The sequence below is a fragment of the Rattus norvegicus genome, chromosome 19 (assembly GCF_021556685.1).
Source record: "Rattus norvegicus strain SHRSP/BbbUtx chromosome 19, alternate assembly SHRSP_T2T, whole genome shotgun sequence".
Classification (NCBI taxonomy): Eukaryota; Metazoa; Chordata; class Mammalia; order Rodentia; family Muridae; genus Rattus; species Rattus norvegicus.
The window spans coordinates 22,095,651-22,116,384 of NC_141552.1; the positions used below are offsets into that span (position 1 = coordinate 22,095,651).

Below are 20,734 nucleotides of genomic sequence, written 5' to 3' on the forward strand. Positions count from 1 at the left end.
CAACTATAGCTTTATCTGAAAGACCCTCCGACAGAGGAGACTCTCGCTCCAGTCCTGAGGACAATCACCACCCCATGAACACACAGGACTCAGTCTTGATGTAAAAACAAGAGGTTTACTTTGGGATACCAATGCACTGGGGCCCGACATGGTCCACACGCAGGAGGGATGTGAGGAGCCTCGAACAACAGAAATGTACAGCTTAAATAGTCAGTTAAGATTACACAATTTCATTACCTCAGGTATTTCGGTGCCAAGGATAACTAGGCAGATGTTTCTCATCCTGGAATTCCTGGGATAAGGTCTTAACCACATCAATGCAGCTATTTCAGTACGAAGGACATCTGACTTGATATATGTTTTCTTATCCTGGGGTTCCCAGGACAAGGACCAAGGATATCTGTCTTGGCAGGTGTTTCTCTTCTGGAGTTCCTAGGACAAGGCTATAGCTATGTCAGCCTATAGCACAGCTGCATTCAGTACCAAGGACATCTCACTTCTATAGTGGTCAGTCAGCTTCCCAGAGATGTTTCCTGTCTTGTAATTGCCCTGCAGTAAATATGTTCTATACCCTCTGTTCTTATGGTCAGGCAGCTTCCTAGAGAGTGGGTGGGAATGTGCTTTCTGTACTTTCTGTTCTATTGTCTAATGTGTAGGGGCTAAGCGAGGGCCAGCTTAAAAGATTCTCATTCGTAAGAAATGGCTGTACTGATATCAAACGGGGATCTTTCATATCCACTTTCTTCCAAGTCTACCAGCCATCTCAGATTGTTGCTGTAATATGCCTGACAATCAAGGACACAGAAAAATAACTTGATACACAGCAAGGACATGGCAATCATATCCTGTGTCGTTATGTATGTTCTGGATGAGGTTTGTTAAAATGACAATATTGCACAAAGCTGTATATAGGACCCATCAAATTAAGGGTCACTATGCACTGTCATAGCTAAAATGGCCTGGTCAGAAGTGACCAATGGATCACTCTTCTGTAACTTCACATGAGAGGCTTGTGCTTTTTGTGTTTTTTATTTTTGTGTTTTTTTCTTATTTATTTATTTATTTATTTATTTATTGCTTTATATGTTGTCAGGAAGATAGTTCAAGTCATGGATCTGCCCCCAAAATCTGAGCTTTGCTACTAATACTGTAAACAGTATTAGTGTATGCATTCAATAAAATAACTGTATTTTTTTTTTTAGTAGGATAGATGCGTTTGAGTTTTGTGGGGTAATCCATGAAACAGGAGTAAAGATGCTTGTTTCTTACTCTGTCCACTGAGTTATGTCTCTAGGCTTGTCCTACTCCTTTGGCTGCACCCCCCCCCCCACATCTGCTGACTATTTTATTTTTCAAATGAAATCACACGTTATAGCTTAGAGAGGACTGTAAGCAATTCTACTTTGGTAACTTAAGTGCAAAGAGGAGAGCCCCACACTCAGCCTGAGGGTGCATTCACTGGTGGATCCAATATTTCAGTTTCCTCTGCTAACAGATCACCACAATGTTGCCAGGACCATAATGAATGCAATTCTTTCTCCTAAGGAATCTGGTGGCAACTGTCAAATGTTAAGCACAAAGCTTCAGGTTGTACCTATAACACACACCCACATTGCAACCTACCCTACAGGCTATTTCTGGGTGTGATTTCATGCACCTGCACATGATGAGACAGGAGACCTCTTTGGCTACTTATAGGAACTGGTGTGATTTCTCAGTAATCTTTAATGGGTAACATTGCTGACTGAGGAGAATTTGAGGTAGGATGAAACATTTCTGTGCAGGGATTGGGGAGGAAGCACTCATTTAGAAACATAGCAATGACTTAGGTTTTTCCAATCAAGCCTAGAGCCAAATTTGGCTTTGGAAGCATGTGGTGCTCAGTGGCTATGCCACAGGGAAGTCCCCTGAAAAGGGTCCATCAGCTTTTGCTCAGTACAGGGAGAACATTAGCAGGGAGGCAAAGTCTGTTCTCCGTGACATCAGCCGTCCCTTCGTGGATATTCTATTGTCTCCTAGAGAGACCTTGGAATCCCTGTGATGTCACCAGTACCGTTGTGACAACCAATTCCCTACTTTTTCTCTTAGTGTCCAAAGGATATATCCACAGACATGTTTGCCCATCTTCTCAGGCGCTTTGGGAGAGTTGATGTTGATAGAGAAGAGTCTAGAGTGAAGCAAACGAAACCTAAAGGTAATGATGGACACAGGACATGGGGAATGTGGAGTAAGTTCTGGGCAGTGTATGTTGAGCTTCCTGTCAGGGGTGTGTGTGGGGGTCTTCCGCTGGCCTTTTTAGTAATGGGCCACAACCACTGGAACATCTCCACAGATACTGAATTCCATGATTATCACAATTCCTGAAAGTCAAGGTTTTCACATCATTAGTTCTCCATAACCACATGGAGGATATGGCAATGCCTATGCTATTATTGGGTGAACTTCTAGTCTTTACTTTTACAGTGCATTCGGTATGTTAAATTGATATAATAACACCATAAGTAGTCATGGAGGGTATAACTTTTCTGAATTAAACAGGGCATCAATGTACTTCACTTTCATTGCTTCTTTAAATTCAGTGACTATCTGACAGTAGTAAGAGGGAGAGAACTGTGCTCCTGGCCATGACCTTATATTCTTAGAACTCCTTTGACTACCTCTGGCTGACGGGGCCAATCTTACCTTCATATATTAGAGGTTCTGTGTGGCAGATATTTTTCTACAGTAGCCAACTATACGGAGCAGGTAGAGAAAGAGCTTGTAACCTATTGGCACTTCTGGGGCATTTGTCATTTCTGTAGGGGGAATTAATAAGTCTGTTGACCATGTCCTCCCCCTATATGACTTTTTAATGCAAAGTTATTGGACTAGAGTAACAGTGTAGGATATCTGAGTATCCCTGATCAATCAAGTCATTGTGGATGCTGAATTGATGATCTGACTTCTGAAACCAGGTTGTAGCCTGCGTACCTGATAATAATCCTGGAGAAGGCATCTTTCTGGTACTTGTAAGCCTGTGTGGTTGGGCATAGGGAACACCTGGCTGCTCACATCTCTTGGTCTCTATATAGTAGTGGGGGAACTGTGATCCACTTAGGATGCCTCTTACACATAGACCAAACTCCTTGAAGTGACACTGGCTTCCAAGCATGTTCTCCTGTTTGGGCGACACTGTGGTCTGTGTATGCTCTATGCATTCGCCCCATGCGGGTTCACTTGTATTCTTCTACTTACAGAGGCCTGCAGACAGACGTCATCCCCTGAAAATGTCCAAAACAAGGTGCGGGCCAATGAGGAAGAGGAGAGGCTGAATAGAGAACTGGAGCTAACTACCAAGGAGAGAAATGAGCTGACAGATCGCCTCCTTTATGTGACAGGTGGATCCATGAGCAAGAGGTATGCATTGCTCCAAACAAACGACCTTGTTCTAAACCTCATCTCCCATAGAGCGGAGATGCAGAACCTGACCCTTACTGAGGAGTGAGTTTGGAAATGGACCCTCTGATTCCACCTGTTGAAAATCTGAACTTGCAATCTGAGTGAAGATTTCAGGGATAAAGTCACTTGGGCATGAGTTCCCAGTGTACAATTGGAAAGCCCTTGACAGGTGGTAGCTTTGCAAGGTTCTAGGTGCTGTGAGTTTGTGGAGAGTGTTTGTACTTGCTAGGAAGGTGACTGAATGCTATCATCTCATGGCAGCACCCTTAGGTGACAGGTCCCACAGTGTTCATATCAATGCTTAACTAGAAGTCCTGAGGCTCAGGCCTGTTCCTTCTTGTCTCTGTGCCTTAAATTCCGAGACAGTAATGGTGCATACATTTCTACTGATTCTCATTGTGCTCTTTCCATATTTGTCTCTCTTTCTCATTCTCTGAGTCTGTTTACTTTCCTTTTCTTGTGGGTGTGTCCCAGTTTGTGTGTCTGTGTGTGCACAGGTCTGCATGCATATGCACAACTTTTATATGTTTCCGTGTCCCTCCACCCTTGGAATTTAGGGGTCTGTTTTTTGACCTCAGGATTTACCTGTATAATAGTTTCATGGAGGTGTGAGTGCTTTATTTTGGAAGCCCCACTTTCAACAGCACAGTTCTTTGCCTGTGTGGTCACATTTGTCTATACATTTGTATGCCTTGGGCAGATTATAAGTTTGTGGCAATATCTGGTCTCATCTCCAGAATTATGTGTACTGTCTGCCTCTAGAATATTAGTTATTCGGCTTGTAGCATTCCACTTGTCAAAACAGGAAAAATGAAATCAGAGGTTTCTGGATGTGTGTGTGTGTGTGTGTGTGTGTGTGTGTGTGTGTGTGTGTGTGTGTGTTTGGGTAAGCTCTGTGGCCTAGGCTCTTGACAGCATTAACAGGTTTAAATGCAGATCCAGCCCTCCTGATTGAAAAAAGTGAGCCAGGGAACCCTTTATCTGGGTGCTTAGCTTCTGTTATCCTGGGCACACAATTCCAAGTTTCTGAAGCTGAAGAAGATCCAAATATGTAGAATTCAGAAAGTGTCCTTCCAGGGCTGGGGTAGTACAGGACGCAGCCTGAGTTCATATAATCCTAAACCTCGATGTTCATTGGGTTCTATCTTCCTGGGGCCAGCCCGTACTTCAGGCCAAATCCATTTTATGAAAACTTGAAGATAAAGGAGAAACAGGTCATGTCATTACTGCACAACTTAGACACAAAGAACATTGAACATCGTGAGAAATTTCAGGAGCTCAAGAAGGAGATTAACTTCTATCGGTAAGTACTGGTCAGAAGGGCCCATCACTTGTGGAATATCCATTGCTGCCTCTCTTTGTTCTGGAATGGAGAGCCTGCAGCTCTGGGTCCATGTCTTCTGCTGTTTAAATATCACTGTGCCGTGGGTCTTTTGGACTCAGTTTCAGTTCCATAAGAGACTGTGACTTCTCAGCACAGTGTCTATGCATCTTTAGAAGGCTCTGGATAGATCTATACTGATTCAGGCATCAGAGTGTTATTAGGCCGACCTGGGCCTCTGGGGTCATACCAGGTTTAACAAAGCTGAATGTGTGGACCACATGGTTAGCATGACCTCCCTTGGTTCTACTGTCCTCTTGTGGTTGTTTACTGCCTACTATTTGATGTTGCCCCGATGCATTGGGCTTTCATGGATAGTTGTAGATCCCTTGTTCTTTTGGAGAGACATGGACTCTTATTGGTGCTTGGGTCACAGAAACAATTTATTCTTCCCTGGATTGGCCGTTTGCTGTTTGTGCAGCAGCCTTACATGTATGGAGATGTATTCTACGAAGTCTTTATGGGAATCTGGGTCCTGGTGGAGTTTGTGGGATTTGGCAGTTGGAATGGGAGGAAGAGGCTTCAGGATCTTACTATGCAGAGTGTGTTTCCAGCAACCTGCACAGCCGGCTCCTGATGGACCAGGCATGTATGAAGAAGAAGTTGGTCACATTGAAGCAGGAGTGCAAGGAGTTACAGCGATATTTGTTTGAGTTGAACCCGAATGATGAAGACGAACAGGAGAAGACCAGCAACCTAGACCCAGCAAAATGTGGTAGGAACAAGCAGCTGAGTCAGATTAACAATGTCTGATACCATTTGCCTATTGGATACATCTTTGCTTCCCCTATCACCTTTCTAATCTCCCCACACCCAGTCAGTCACCCACCTCATGTGATAGAGTTATTCATTGCTCTGTCTATGCACAAGTATTCTGGGATGTTAACCACTCTTCAGAAACTGAATTATGGGCAATTATACTTCTCTGCCCTTTTTGAAACTGCAATCCAGAAATGGTGACAGAGGAATAACATATCACATGACTGAAGGCAGCAACTTGACAGCTGGTATGCGTGTCCCCACCACATCCGTGTCTTAATAGCTGCCTTCTTCTCCCAGGTCTCAGGAACTGCAGGAGACATGGAATAGGACGGATCCCAGGAAGACAGCCCCCTGAAGAATGAGTTTCTCTCTCAGGAGATCCCTGTGACGACAATCCTCACAGTCAAAGACTTTTTGTGGGTGAATATTCTTCTTCTCAGATAATTTCCTCAATGTATAGAGACCCTACATTTATGTATCCGTATGCCAGCCTGTCTGGTTGAGGTCTTTCTCCTCTCTCATACCGACAACACCATTTGAGAGACAACTGAGGGGACTGCCTTGACATCTCACGTCCTAGAGGAGAAACAGCACTACAACTGTGTTTCTAAATGTTCATTAAGAAAATGCTGTTAAGAAATGTTTTTGGTTATGATTTTCATTGAAGTTTTCTTTTTGTTATTTCATAGTTATATATTCTTGTTACTGTTTTTCATTTTATACCATTTTAGGTATTCATTTTATTCCTGTTTCTTGTAAATTGTACTCCTTATGAATAAAAATTGATTTGAAACTCTTGACTCTTAAGACCATCTTATTCAAGGGTCCTTTCCCCTCCTGTAGACTTAGAACTGACAGCTGGATATGGATCTTTGCATGGACCAGGCAGCATGGGTAAATAGGGAATTCAAAGCCACCAAGGGGTACACAGGGTGATAGTGTCTTTTGTGTGGATAATGTGACTTTTTTTATGGACACACACTTTATGATGTAATCACTGACATACTGTATCCATGCTGTCATGTATTCTTCTCATCCTAACTATATCAGTCTACAACACACATTCCTTATTGACTGTGTGCACCAGATATTGAGTAACACACACTCATGCCTGTAGAGCTGCAGAAAAAATGACAACTTTCACAAAGGAATATAGAATAATCCTAATTGAGAACCATGTGCCTCAGTTTTTCTTACAATACAGCATTAGTATTAAACCACAAAGATAATGACCATTAACGTCATTTTGGGAAATAGGTTTTTATAGGTGCTGTTTCACTTGATCATTCATATGCTGTGTTTTTTATTGTTGCTGATTATATTTATTTTTATCATTTAACTCAATGGATCTTTTTTTTTCAAATGTATGTATGTATGTATGTATGCACTCCTCAGTGCATTTCCCTCATGATCCAAAAGAGGGAATAGCATTCCCCATTGTAGATGATTGTTAGGGACCATGTGGTTCTTCTGAGAGAGCAGCAGATGCTCTAACCTGGGAGTCATCACCACAGCTCCTGTAGGTAGCTTTTGTCCTTTCAGGGCATGTGCTATACTAGATGGACGCCATCATCTCCCATTAAGGAGAGAGATCTCAGGAGATGTGTATATACAGGTGGTTGAGCGGTGCCTGCTCAATGTGGTAGCCTGCTAGGCATCCACACCGGGCTCTGGTGCCTCCACTGCTCATTGTGCATTCAGGATCATCCTCCAGCATCACTCAGTTTCAATTCCAAACAGATCTTTCACTTACTATCGATGATTATATACATTAAGCACATCTGATAAAATACTGAAGAGACTAGCCTCCTTCTACAGGCCAACTTGGCATAATGAATTCTTTTGATAGAAAGCAAGATAATTATCTTAATCTATGCAGGTCAGGGAGGACCTCAAGAGCATCCATAGTGAATGCAGACTGCAGCTGTGACCACATGTTTCTTTTGCATAGCACGTCTGTGCAAGCCCAGAGCTTAGGTGGGACAGTTCATGTTTCACCTTTTACATGGAAATCTGTGATTGTATTGAGAAAGTATATGTTCCACGGGACTCATTTCCAATTTATGGAATTAAACTGACTTACTGAGAGTGGAGGTGACTCAGAGCGATAAAGTGAAGAAGAATAATCCAGTATGTCTGCAAACAGATGCTGTCTCATTAGGGCTTTTCAATGCTCAGCAGCTGGAGAAGCAAGGGAGAGGCATTGGTGACTCTCAAGCTTAGGTCCTCTAGTCATTATAAGCTGACCATGACACAAAAGGGGTCATAGGTATCACACTAGAACCTAGTAACTAGATTTAACCAACCTATCACATTAATGCTATGTTTGGTGCTATTTTTTGCCCTCTTAGGACCTGGAAGAGGCTTGGGGTTTTCTAATACTACTCATAATGTATTATCCTTCCCAACACTATGGGCTTTGTTCTGTTAATGCTAACAGCGCCATCCAATACCTAGGATATTTTCTACTGACATGTGTGACATGAGACAAAACAGTCCCTGTCATCCCTCACCTGAATAAACTTCCTTAGAGGAAAGTGTAGGTGGAGGGTCCTTCTTTCCTCTCCAAGATCGAGAAACATTTCCAGTCTTCAGACAAGTGTGTCAGCCATTGTCCACTGACTGTCTTGAGATGTCCACAATGTCAGCTGAGTGAGGACAGGGCAGGGCAGGGCAAGGGATTGGGGCAGGGCAGGGTAGGGCAGGGGAATGTGGCAGGGCAGGGGAGGGCAGAGCACTGGGGCACGGTATTGGGGCAGGGCAGGGGTTTGGGGCAGGGCAGGGGTTTGGGGCAGGGCACAGCAGGGCATTGGGGCAGGGCAGGGCAGGGCATTGGGCAGGGCATTGGGGCGGGGCAGGGCAGGGCATTGGGGCAGTGCATTGGAGCAGGGCAGGGCAGGGCAGGGCAGGGGATTGGGGCAGAGTCCATGAGATGTTAGTAGGCAACAGGCCAGCTGGGGCTAGTGTGGGTACAGGGCTTCTAGTGTGGGTGTGAGAGGAGTAAATTAGGAATGGTCAGATTCTGATGCAGCATATAGGCGGGAAGCAGCTTAGACCATCTCAGTGCCATATAGGGACATTGTAGACACTGATGGGCAATGTCGGGATAGTAGGGTCCCATATAGTGCTCTCTGCAGGTGTCAGGAGAGCATACAGTGGCTCTGTCAGACTTATGACAATCAGGCAGGCACTGGGTGCAAGTGAGAATCATGGGACAAGCCCTGTGTGCAGCCTGGTTTTGGGACATTCCCAGGTGCCCCATGGACTGCAAATTAAAGGCAAAGGACACAGGGAAGCCAGCAATTCCCATGCACAGGACATAAATACCTGTAGATCTTTCTAGAATTTCCATAGACTATCTGTCACTCGTCCTCATTATAGAAGGCACCAACATTCTGCCCTCTACTTCAACTTGGTGAGACAGCTATTCTAACTCCAGCAGGAAGGCCTCAGGGAAGACAGTAAGAACTCACAGGTGACCCCTTTTACTATTGAAACAGGGTCTTCCTATGGAGCCCAGAGTGGCTGTAGGATACTAATGCTCCTGCCTCACAGTGACTAGAATTCCAATCCACCCTCAAGAGCAGTTGATTCATCGATAGATCAGACTAAGGACATGTGAGGCTCCAGGGTGCTAGGATTACCAGGGTCCTAGTAAGTTTCTCCAGCCTAAGTTACAACCTGAGTCAGTGCTGCTATTTGGGACACCGCCTGATGCCCAGTGACATCACACCTTGGAACTCTTTGTCAAGCATAAGCTGTTATGGGAATGAAGTACCCACACAATAAAAACTGGTCTGGATACTCCTAGGTCAAGAATCCCCTGTTGGAAATGCCTTGGACCGCAAAATTTTAAATGCTAGATCCTTCTGGCTTTTAGAAGATTTATAAATACAAAAAAAGAAAGATGGGCATAGTAATTTAAGTCAGTGATCCTAGTCATGGGAAACTGAGTCAGGGTGATGGAAGACTGTAAGTTCCAGGGCAACCTGTGTTTCAAGAAAAAAAAAAAAAGGCATGGTGAAGATTCCACTCAAGTAGAAAACAAAAGGGTTTCACATGGGCCTTGCCATCTACTGGTCAGCACTCTCATCACCACAGCCACAGGGAGATACTGGGGAACATTTCCCACTGTCTCTCTTTGGGATGCAATCCACCCCATGATTCTATGTGAGGAATCCCCCAAAGGTTGCATCATGTGAGGGACCTAGAAAGTTCCAGGATTGGGAGAATTAAGAGTTTATAATTAGGGATGATCTACAGCTGTGGCAGAGCCTTTTCCCAGCACATGGCAGCCCTAGGTTTGTCCCCAACAGTAAAAATAAAATCCCCCAAAATAATTCAAATAAAATGTCCTGAAGCCTGCGCCCTGACCAGTCTCCTCAAAAGTGCGCAGGAACCTGGGTCCACATTTAGGACCCAGCACGGCCTCTGTGACCCGTGAGAAGGGATCTAATATGGGAATTAGTACAGTATGACTTATCCTTGTGGATACCTTTGGTGACAATAACCACCTGACCCCTGAAAACCCATCTACCTGGGGGGCTCAGCACTCATGTCACCCAAAAAGCCCAGATCCTAGGGCCAGCATGGGCAGGTGGTGAAGAAAGTTTGTCTCTCGTGAACATCAGTTGCTGCTCCTGACCTGACTCTATCCTCAGGAGACAATGTCACCCCAGAAAGTGTGGGTGTCAATGGCTCTTCCCAGGCCAAGACTGGGATACTGCTTAAGTTCCACAATGCACAGCAGTGCTCACTCTAGAGCTAAATGTTCTACAGCTGAAAGGGGTGGGTGCTCTGCTGGCCACGCCCCTCCCCTGCAGTATTTAGTGCACTCAGAGTGGTGCTTCAGATGTGAGGGACTTCTTGAGGCTACTCCCATGGAGAATGGCAGATTCATCAGAACGGGGCACAGGGTGAGTTCAGAGCACAGCTGGGAGGAATTTAGGGATGCCAAGCCATGACTAAGACCAGATCCTGGGCTGACAGGCAGTTGAGCTGGAGAACTGGCATCCAAAGTGTGACTGCCTGAATTCCTCTTAGACCAAAAGCCCTGGATCTGAGCTACTTTGGTGCGTGCTCCTAAGTGGGGTCCCAGACACAGCTCAGAATTGGGGCTGTGCATGGACTTTGGTGCTGGCAGCAGGTGGCTTAGCCATAAAGTGCCGAGCTTTCCCATCTGTGCCCACTCAAACTCCTCTGTTTCATTTTAGGTGTGTTTGGTATAGTTTTGAGACAGGGTATCTTGTAGCAGCCCAACTCGCTTTGAGCAACAATGTAACAGAAAAATAACCTTGAATTCAAGATCCTCCAACCCCTCTGTCCCAAGTCCTGGAATTAAGACCTCCAGCTGTGACCATTTTACTGCAGCATAGGATCCATCTGTGTTAGAGTGAGCTTTGGAAATACTGGAGCTCCGACTGTTCCTTAGAATTCAGGTTTCCTTAATTCTTAGCAGGAGTTTTGTGATGATGGGGATGACAGAGTCAGGAGTTACACTGGGAGAGGTAACAGTCCTGGCAGCCCTGAGTGCTCAGTGAAAGTCAAGACAGAAGCCTGCTGATTAGCACCTGAGTGAAAGTGGGAGGATTCAGAGTTCAAGAACAGACTCAGTTACATTCCTAAGACCATATTGCAACATTTTTGTTTCATTTTTGGCTTGTTTTCTTTGAGACAAGGTGTTAATTTATAGCCCTGGCTGTCCTGGAACTCACAATGCCTCTGCCTCCCAACGGACGGAATTAAAGGCATGTGCCAACATGCACTGCCACTAATTAATTTTTAATTAAACATGCTGGCACAATCCAGTAATCCCAGTGCTTAAGAGGCCGAGGCAGGCAGATATCTGGCTTCCTGACAAGTCTGATCTACAGAGAGCATGTCAGAATAGCCAGGGCCAAACAGAGAAACCCTGTCTCAAAAAACAAACAACAAAATGAATTTGTTTTAAAGAAGAGAGGAACGATTTAACAGAGAATTAGAGGCCAAGATCCAAATGATATTGGGTAGTACAGAGCCTAGCTTCTTAGATGAAACTGGACACTATGGGGTTAGGGTGGGGATTCTCATCTTGGACTGGGAGACAGAGGGTGACTTCAGGCATGGAAGGTTCAGTCAGTCATTAGTCAGGATTCTCAATCAAGAGGGTGTTGTAAGTTCCAAAATGTGTGAGCAGTGTTCTGCATGAGAGTAGAAGAACCCGCCTACCTATACAAAACAGCCAGTGAAGAGTAATCACAAGCATACATCTGGAGGTCCACAAGAGGTTAACGTCCACCTTAGTGTGGATTCTTCAGAGCACAGGTGGAGAGGAGTAGAAGAGCTGATGGTGGCTGAGGCAGGAGAGGAGTTCAGGTGTGAATTTGAGCCAGTAAAGGAGCTTGTAGGTTGGGCAGAGCAATGAGAGGTCTAACAGCATAGCTGTTGAGATCCTTCAGATTAATTTGTCTTAAGAGCCTCATGCCATAGCCAAGGACAGGAGTAGATCTGACTATTGGGTGGCTGGGCTCATATAGCCCAACAGGTTTGTCCTTGCATCTGTGGGATTCCAAGTCTCTCCCTTTAGACACAGCCATAAAGAAGGTGTAGCAGTGAAGGTGCAGATGGCTTTGCAATGCTTGGCTTATGGTGTTGAGTACTTCATGCTCCACAGAGCTAGGAAATGTCCTAGAAGCCAGGGAGGCTGAGCATGAGGAAGACAGGTCTCTGGGAGAGAGAAATGATAACCAAAGTCACTAAGAACTTCCTGAATCACAGTGTCTGTTAACCATATATTTTATTTACTTATTTTTATGGGCCTGAGTGCTTCACCTAATAAATGCTTGTGCACCATGTGGTATGTGTGGTGCCCGTGAAGTCCAGACTGATTCCCTAGAATTGCAATTACAGGTTAATAGGAGCCACCATGTGGACACTGGGAACTGAACCTTGGTCTTCTGCTCTTAGCCACTAAACCAACCATCTCTTCAGCACCACCCCCCAATTGTATAGTCATTAAGATTTAACCATTTGGCCTTCAGTATTTGAATTAATACAGATGTGACAAGAGTTATAGTTAACATGGTGGTTCAGGTATAGACAGGCAGGCATCTCATTGTATACAAAATATGAATCCTTCCTTCCTTCCTTTCTTTCTATCTATCTTTCTTTCTTTCTTTCTTCCTTCCTTCCTTCCTTTCTTTCTTTCTTTCTTTCTTTCTTTCTTTCTTTCTTTCTTTCTTTCTCTTTTTGATTTACTCTTGGAGACAGTGTTGTTTTTTGTGTAGCTGACCTGGAATTAGCTCTGTAGAGGAAGCTGGCCTGGAATTCAGAAATCTGTCTGCCTCTGCCTCCCAAGTGTTAGGATCAAAGGCCTGTGCCACACCACCACACATCCTTCTGTTTAAAGGAAAAATGTAGTCTTACAGGTCAGCATGAGTTTAGCCCCGGTATAGACATTTTCCTAGGCCTTAGGAGCTGTAGAGTTCATGAAGGATTTGCTGCCTTCCCCTTTAGCCTGGCTAACTATGAGAGCTGCACACCCATGGGTGTTTGCTTCACAAGAGTCTGGAGGATGAGGGTCACAGGCTGAGGTAACTGTGTAGAGCAAAGATGCTTGGTGAAGGTCAAGTGGGTAAAATGCTGAAATGCTGAGAGAAGAGGCCTATGGTAGGCGCCTCCTACACCTGAGACTTCCAACCCCGAAAAGCAGGGGGTAGAGAGTGAGGATGCACAGTGCACACAGGTCAGGAAAAAGCCATGTTCCTGAAGCCTCCATGAGTGGTGGACAGGCTCTAGGGCACCATGAGGGACCTCAGGAGCTTCTGACTTTGTAGAATTACAGGGTTATATGTTTCACATGCCCATGATTTGCCCCCTGCAGCAGGGAGAAGCCAACACCAGAAACCTCCAGCTCCCAGCCCTGCTTTTGCCATGTAGGTTTATCCAGAAAGAGGTTGGAAGTCCCTGGACCTGGAGTCTCAGTTGGTTGTGAGCCACCTGACCCGGGTGCTGGAGACTGAACCCAAGTCTTCTGCAAGAGCAGCAAAGACCTGTGCGCTGCCTGGCCCAGCCAGGGCTGTGAAATGGGATTTATTTTCATGCTGAACAAGCCCAACAACAGTTTAGGTCCCTAGAAGCCACGTAAACCTGGATGCAGTAGTGTCTGTCATCCTGCCCTTCCTACTGGGAAATATGAACCTAAAGTGGACAGTCTCTAGGATTAGGGGGAATGGCTAGCCTAGCAATCACAGCCATGGATGAGAGGTAGGTGAGGACCTGTGCTCAGTTTGTCTCTGACCTTTACACAGGCACACACACACCTGTACTCACAGAAACGCCATACAGACATAGGTGAAAAAGGAAATAAAAACAAACAACATTGAAAATACAGTATACTGGGGCTGGAGGGATGGCTCAGTGGTTAAGACCACTGACTGCTCTTCCAGAGGATCTGAGTTCAATCCCCAGCAACCACACATTGTGTCTCATAACCATTTCTACTCTCATATACTACCCTTTACTGTTGTGTCTGAAAACAGGGACAGCGTACTCAGATGGACAAAATAATTAGTTTTTTAAAATCCTTTTCTTAAAAAAAAAAAACTCTTCTGTGACACATGATCATTGTGTGATTCCAAATGTCGCTAAGTCAGTAAAGTCCTATTGCTACATGGTGCACCAGTTGTGTCAGCCTTGGTAGTAGAATGACACAGTTGAAAATTTGCTGGTCACAGTGACCAGGCAGCCTAGAAAGCTAACCATGTGCAGAGAAGGCTGTGCTGTGTCCTAGTCCTCTACCCACACTGCCCCTCATCCCTACGAACATAGCACAAAGAACAGATGAGGAATGTTCCAGGATTCTTTCCTCTTTGATTGCCTTACTAACCTAGCCCTGTGCTACATGTAACCTTGTCACATCCTCTGTCCCATCCCTAAGCCCTCATACCTGTCAGATAAGACAGGGATCTTGCTTTGGGGGGAAGCTCTGGTCCCTCTCTGTCCTAACAGGCTCTGAGCCATCGCTGAAAGAGAGTCCTCTGAGGACTGAGGGACATCCATAGCCAGTGCTCTGACTTCCAGGAAGGTTTGAGGAAGGTGGTCCTCTTCTTGTGGTGCCTCTAGTAGGAGCAGCCCACACTTGGGCCCAGCTCCCACTGTCAGAAAAAGGAGGGTGGCTCTGGTCTTTGCACAGCTCTCTAGCTGAATGAACAGTGCATCTCTCCTCTCTCTCTTGCAGGAAGTCTCCAGTCTCTGGTGCAGGTGCTGTTCCCAAGACAAAGGAAAGGAAAGTGCTAAGTGAGGGTTCCCGGGATCCTTTAAAACATTATCTGCATTGTCTTCATTAATGTTTCTGTTTAATTTTTTATTCCATGTGTATTGATCTCCTTGTAGGGGTGTGCATGCCAAAGCATGAGTGTTGAAGGTGGAGGAAAAGCCATGGGAGTCACTTTATCCTACTGTGCGGGGTCCCAGGCTCTGAACTGGGTCATTGAGCTTGTTTACAAAGAGCTTTCATGCTGAATTTCTTGCTGACTCTGATTTCAGGGAGAGCATCTCATACAGCCCAGACTGGCCAGTAAACTACTGATCATCCTACCTCAAGCATTACCATCTAGTTCATGAAAGGTTGAGTTATTGACATGAGGAACTGGGGATGGGCAGAGGTGCATGACTGAGGCTATCTCTGCTCAGTGGCATGCCTTTGGGGACAGATAGTTTTCATCACTGAGGTGTCATTTGAGTGCAGTGCTCCTCTGGAGAGAAGGAGTCTCTTTTGCCAGGGCATCAGGCTCTCCAGACAGGACTTGAAGGTGGAGGTCTGGAGGCCAGGCCTGCATTCCTCTTCAGAAGCTGCATTTACCACTCTGGACAGTGCTATAGCACAGGGTCACATATCCAGTTCCACACTGAGACCTGCTGAGTCACATGCAGTTTGTGCTGAGAAGCAAACTGGGGTCTCCTGCAAGGGCAGTGTGTGCCTCTCAACCACTTACTCATGCTTTCCTTAATTGTACACTCGAAGTGGGGCGGGCATGACACATGTGGGGGTCAAACACAAATCAAGGGAGTTTTTTTCTCTTTTTGTATCAGAGAGGGCCTAAGGATCAAACTCAAGCCCTCAGGATTGACAGTGATGCCTGGACCTGGTGAGTTCAGGGTAGGGGATGAGGGTTTAGTCCTAGGGATGGAGCCCGGGACCTCACATACGCTAGGCAAGTGCCTAATCACTGAGCTACATCCCCAGCAGATGTTGGTTGCAAGAGAACTTGGGCCCTCACCATGCCAAAGGAGCACTCTATCACTAAGTGGCCCCAGCCTGGTAGTCTTGTTTGTAACCTCTGCTGTGTTTGCATGCTGCCTGAGCTTATTAATATAGCCACATCCTCAGGGTGACAAAAACTTCATGGAGACTCCCACTGTCAGATACCTGAAGACAGGTTTCAAAGAGAACAGGTAACCAGTGCAGAAGTCTCAGAGTGTTCGTGTGAAGTACATGGAATATAAGTCCCAGATGACAGAATGCTCAGAACACTGGTGTCCCCACTCTTGGAAGTAACCAGGGCCACAGATCCCAGTCTTTCATCACACCTGAAGACCCCTAGCTGGCATGGTGGCACATACTTCTCATCCCAGCACTTGGGAGGCTTAGTCAGGAGAATCTCCTGAGAACAGGAGTAGGAGGACAGCCTGGCCAACCCATCAGGTGTTACCTGCAGGTCTAGTTCCAGACATAATCCTAGCATGCAGTCATCCCCGGCCATGCAGGGAAAGCATCATGGCACACCAGGAAGCCAGTGAGGCCCATGTTGCTTGACTGGGCAGCTACTTGTTAGCCATAAGGACTAGGGCTCAGAGTGCCCAGAGGCTGTGAGACTGAGGGTTTCAGGGACCCAGCAGCAGGCCAGATGGTCTCAGCCTGGACTCGATACTGAAGAAGGAAGGAGCCCTGAGTCCTGGGCCAAAGCTGTTAGTAGCCCCATGACCTGGGCTGCTGGTGGCTGCTGGGGTCAGGAGCAGTGTCTTGGTGGGTCCTGCTGTGGTGAGAGAGAGCAGCAGAACTTCTGGAGGACAGAGAGGGAGCAAAATAGAACAGGAATCCAGTGTAGAGATCTTAGAGTGTTTGTGTGAAGCAGAGCTAGGAAGTGGGTTGCAGGGGCAGGGGAGCAGCAGGCTGTTCCTGTAGAGATGAGTCCAGCAGCATGGGGTGGGAGAGTATCTCAGGGGAGTGGCTCCTGTCCTTCCAGGACAGTCTCCATCAGAGACTGAAGGGCTGGGCCTGAGAGGCTAGGGGAATTAGGGATGAGGGAGAGACTGGAGAGATGTGGGAAACGGATGCACCTAGGAGTGAAGCAGGGCCCCCAATGTGGGATGGCTGAGGCCCAACAGAGTTGGATGTTGCTGATCCTACATTAGGCCAGGCCAGAGGGCCCAAGCTCCAGCAGCCAGAAAGGAAGCCAAAGTGTCTGAGGAGGCCTGCATCAGATTGCTGCATCTCATGAGGGTCCCACCAGTGGCCAAGGCAGGATTTGTTGAAAGCAAGGTTGTGTGTATAATTGTTCTCACCTCAGAAGGGAATAGGTGGCCATGGCTCTCACAGGTACTGAGGGTGCAGGGACAGGAGACCTATGGACTGACCTTACTGCCACAGGGCGGCTGAAGGCTCTTGCTGCCTTCAGTTAGTTGTTATATTAACCTGGTAGCTTCATTGCTTGAGAAGCTTGGGTGGATGAGGTGTAGCAGATCAAGGTCCAGCTGTGAGGAGGGATCCAGAGTGTTCCATGGTTGGCAAACAGGTTCTGAGATCTGGCCTGTGCACTCAGGCCAGTGTAACTGTTTGTCTTAGCTGCAGGCTCAAGAGGGTTGAACTGTCCCAGGATCAAACACCACATGTGCCCTGTGTTTTCCAAGCTTTCTCATGGTTGCAAGCGCTGGGCGATCTCACATGGACTTTTCCATCATTCCCTGAGCTCTAGGTGACTCGGATGGATCATGGAGATATCTCTAAGCCTATGCCAGCACAGCAGTGACATCATGGCAGTGTCCTCTAGGGTTCCAGGACTGGATTTTTTTTCTCTCTGCTGAAATAAGGAATAAGACATCCTATAAAACAAGGCCAAGTTTTCCTAGAGTTGAAGCCCAGAACACACAAGACTCCCCCAGAGATGGGCCCATCCAAGAAGGTGTGGGATGTTTTGTGGCTTAGGTTGTTTCACGGTGAGTGAGAAGTGTCTAAGACGCACACATGTAGCTGCTTGGGAGCTGGGGACGTCATGGGACCCCCTAGATCTGATTCTGCAGATGACTGTGAACATCCATGTGCTGGGATCTGAACTCTGGTCCTCAATCACTGAGCCATCCCACTGGCCACTGGCTGTCCCTTCCTAGAATGTTTCTGTATTTCCTCCTACTTGATGCCTTGATGCTGGCTCCTAGCCCAATGGCCTTATATACAAGATGAATTCTATAAATGTCTTATAAACACTAAGTATCCTGTGAAGGGTACTAATGCCCTGTTCATAACAGGAAGGCTGAGGAATCCAGTCTGCAACAAAGAGAAGGCTGGGTGCTTTTCCTGTCATTCAGCATGAAGGGCCAGTCATGTTTTCATTGTAGCGTCCTGGTTATGCTATGGGTCTTCCTGGTGCAGCAGTCCTGTTCTGTGACAAACGATGTGTCTCCTGCAGGAGGAAGAGTGGTCGAGTCACAGTACCTGCAATATGACAAGAAAACGAAAAAGGTGATGAAGTCCTTGACTCCCAGAACCACAGGAAGTGGGTTAGGTGGAGGGCAAGTAGGGAGACAGCTGAATCCTGAAGGAAACTGTTGGGACCTTTGCCAGGTGCCTCTGTGACATCCAGACTTGGACACAGGGATGAGTCTGGGTAGTCTAACATCAGCATATATCAGTCTCCATGGTCTACGGCCCCTGCACCTCCTCACTGCTGCTCTGGCTTTGGAGACCTCAATTTTGCCAAGCCTTTTCTTCAGGACCATCCCCTGAATCATCCAGGTGGCTCCTAAGAGACAGGCAGTGACAGCAGACATTTGGTATGGATCACAGGCGAAATTGTCATGGGGCTTTGTGCCATCCTACCCAGAATGCTGTGAAAGGCCCCACTTTGGTGGTGTTCACTTCTGGAATGCCCTGTGTGATAGTTTCAGCTGTGAATAACAAGGCTAGCAGTTTCTACTGCTGCCCACACAGGCCTTCAGCACCCTGAAAGCTGCAGTGCTCACCTAGAAGGGAAGCACATTCAGGACAGGGAGAGCCCTGAGGAGCTCAGTCAACTTCCTGGTCATCCCTGCAGAGACACCTCACCCCTGCAGTGTGGTCATCCCCGCAGTGACACCTCACCCCTGCAGTGTGTGGTCATCCCCGCAGTGACTCCTCACGCCTGCAGTGTGTGGTCATCCCTGCAGTGACAACTCACCCCTGCAGTGTGTGGTCATCCCCGCAGTGACTCCTCACCCCTGCAGTGTGTGGTCATCCCTGCAGTGATGCCTCACCCCTGCAGTGTGTGGTCATCCCTGCAGTGACACCTCACCCCTGCAGTGTGTGGTCATCCGCGCAGTGACAACTCACCCCTGCAGTGTGTGGTCATCCCTGCAGTGACTCCTCACCCCTGCAGTGTGTGGTCATCCCTGCAGTGACGCCTCACCCCTGCAGTGTGTGGTCATCCCTGCAGTGACTCCTCACCCCTGCAGTGTGTGGTCATCCCTGCAGTGACTCCTCACCCCTGCAGTGTGTGGTCATTCCTGCAGTGATGCCTCACCCCTGCAGTGTGTGGTCATCCGCGCAGTGACACCTCACCCCTGCAGTGTGTGGTCATTCCTGCAGTGACTCCTCACCCCTGCACTGTGTGGTCATCCCTGCAGTGATGCCTCACCCCTGCAGTGCAGACCTTTGGACCTGTGGCCTTCAGGTTCCGGATTATCTGTTAAACTCAGTTCATAATCAGAATGTTTTGTGTTCAGCCTCTGCCTGGACTGTACTCCAAGAAGAGTTCAAGGGTTTCTGTGGCAACATCTAGCGATCAAGCCTTAGCAAAAGGATTCCCACATCACCCTGCAGGCAGATTCCCATAGTCATCCCTAGTCCATTTAAGCTGCTGCTGAAGATGCCTTGAAGGCATAGCCACATCGACCCTGTGTGTTCAGAGGTGATGTTTTCATTCAGGAACCTGATGCTGAGTCTTCTCCTAACCCAGCAGGCGGTCCCTGCATCAGGCTGGAGTCTTGAGTTTCTGTGTTGTCCTGATAACACCTGCTGTGTTCTCCTGGGGCAGAATGGATCTCAGAAGGTCTGGGCCAGTCTCACTGGTTGAGGATTCCTGCAAGGCCTCATCTCCAATTCCTGAGGGAAGGTGTAGGTTAGGAGAACGCCTGGATTTGAAATTCAGTGTTTTCAGATTTCAGGATTGGATGAGGGGAACTCAGCGTGTGCATGTATCCATGTGTCTGTATGCATGCACATGCAGGCCAGGGATGGACACCAGCAACCTTCCTCAGTCACCCTATGCCTCTCACACAAAGGAGCTCTCACACAGAAGCTGTGGCTCACAGATGAGGTTGCTCAGGCTTAGAGTCCCAGAGATTCTTCTGCTGTGATTCAAAACTTTGAGAAAGAGAAAGAGAGAGAGAGAGAGAGAGAGAGAGAGAGAGAGAGAGAGAGAGAGACTGTGAGAGAGAGAGAGACAGACAGAGACAGAGAGAGAGACAGAGAGAGAGAGAGAGAGAGAGGGAGAGAGAGAGATTCTACCAGCTTGTACAACCATGCATGCACATATGGATGCCAGAGGGAAATATCCTGTATCTTCCTTTTCGAACAGGGTCCTAATCAACTATCAGGTCTCTATATCTTAATATCTAGCAGGGGTCCCAGCGTGAGCATAGCCAGGGCATACACATGCTTGGCTGTCAGGCAGGCAAGAGGCAGAGATCTTGTTCTATTTTTCATGGTTAATGCTCTTAGTGCCCTTGAGGGCCTGGCGGACACCTGCCTGGAGACGGCTGGATCTGATGCTGGCCTAGACAGCCAGGGCTATTGATGATGGATGTCCAAAGTGGCCCTCATTCTTGGCAAACTTCTCTCATCTAGTCTAAATGTGCTTGGGTGTTTAATGCAAGGACTGGGTTGTAGTTTTCCTCTTCCATCCTGCTGCCTCCTTGTTT

The 20,734-nt window shown here is 47.0% G+C and overlaps 3 protein-coding genes across 6 annotated transcripts in view; 2 read left to right on the forward strand and 1 right to left on the reverse strand.

The window, feature by feature from the left end:
- LOC147999107 (uncharacterized) overlaps nt 1–20,734 on the reverse strand; it is a 924,037-nt gene that overhangs the window by 127,598 nt on the left and 775,705 nt on the right. The gene's annotated exons all lie outside the window — the stretch shown is intronic.
- Nucleotides 1–20,734, forward strand: part of LOC147999110 (disks large homolog 5-like) — a 260,765-nt gene that overhangs the window by 59,708 nt on the left and 180,323 nt on the right. The window lies entirely within an intron of this gene.
- On the forward strand, nt 2,054–6,370 carry LOC147999112 (disks large homolog 5-like). The gene is made up of 5 exons (XM_087596713.1): nt 2,054–2,194; nt 3,237–3,396; nt 4,598–4,741; nt 5,374–5,534; nt 5,879–6,370. Exons 1-5 carry the CDS (start codon nt 2,113–2,115, stop codon nt 5,941–5,943), a joined length of 612 nt encoding a protein of 203 aa, XP_087452839.1. The 5' UTR covers nt 2,054–2,112; the 3' UTR covers nt 5,944–6,370.

Bases quoted from the DNA above. Each gene is read 5' to 3' on its own strand.
- LOC147999112 (XM_087596713.1), top strand. From the start codon at position 2,113: ATGTTTGCCCATCTTCTCAGGCGCTTTGGGAGAGTTGATGTTGATAGA. The intron at 3,397-4,597 runs GTATGCATTGCT...TCCTGGGGCCAG, and splicing joins GGTGGATCCATGAGCAAGAG to CCCGTACTTCAGGCCAAATC. The intron at 4,742-5,373 runs GTAAGTACTGGT...GTGTGTTTCCAG, and splicing joins AAGGAGATTAACTTCTATCG to CAACCTGCACAGCCGGCTCC.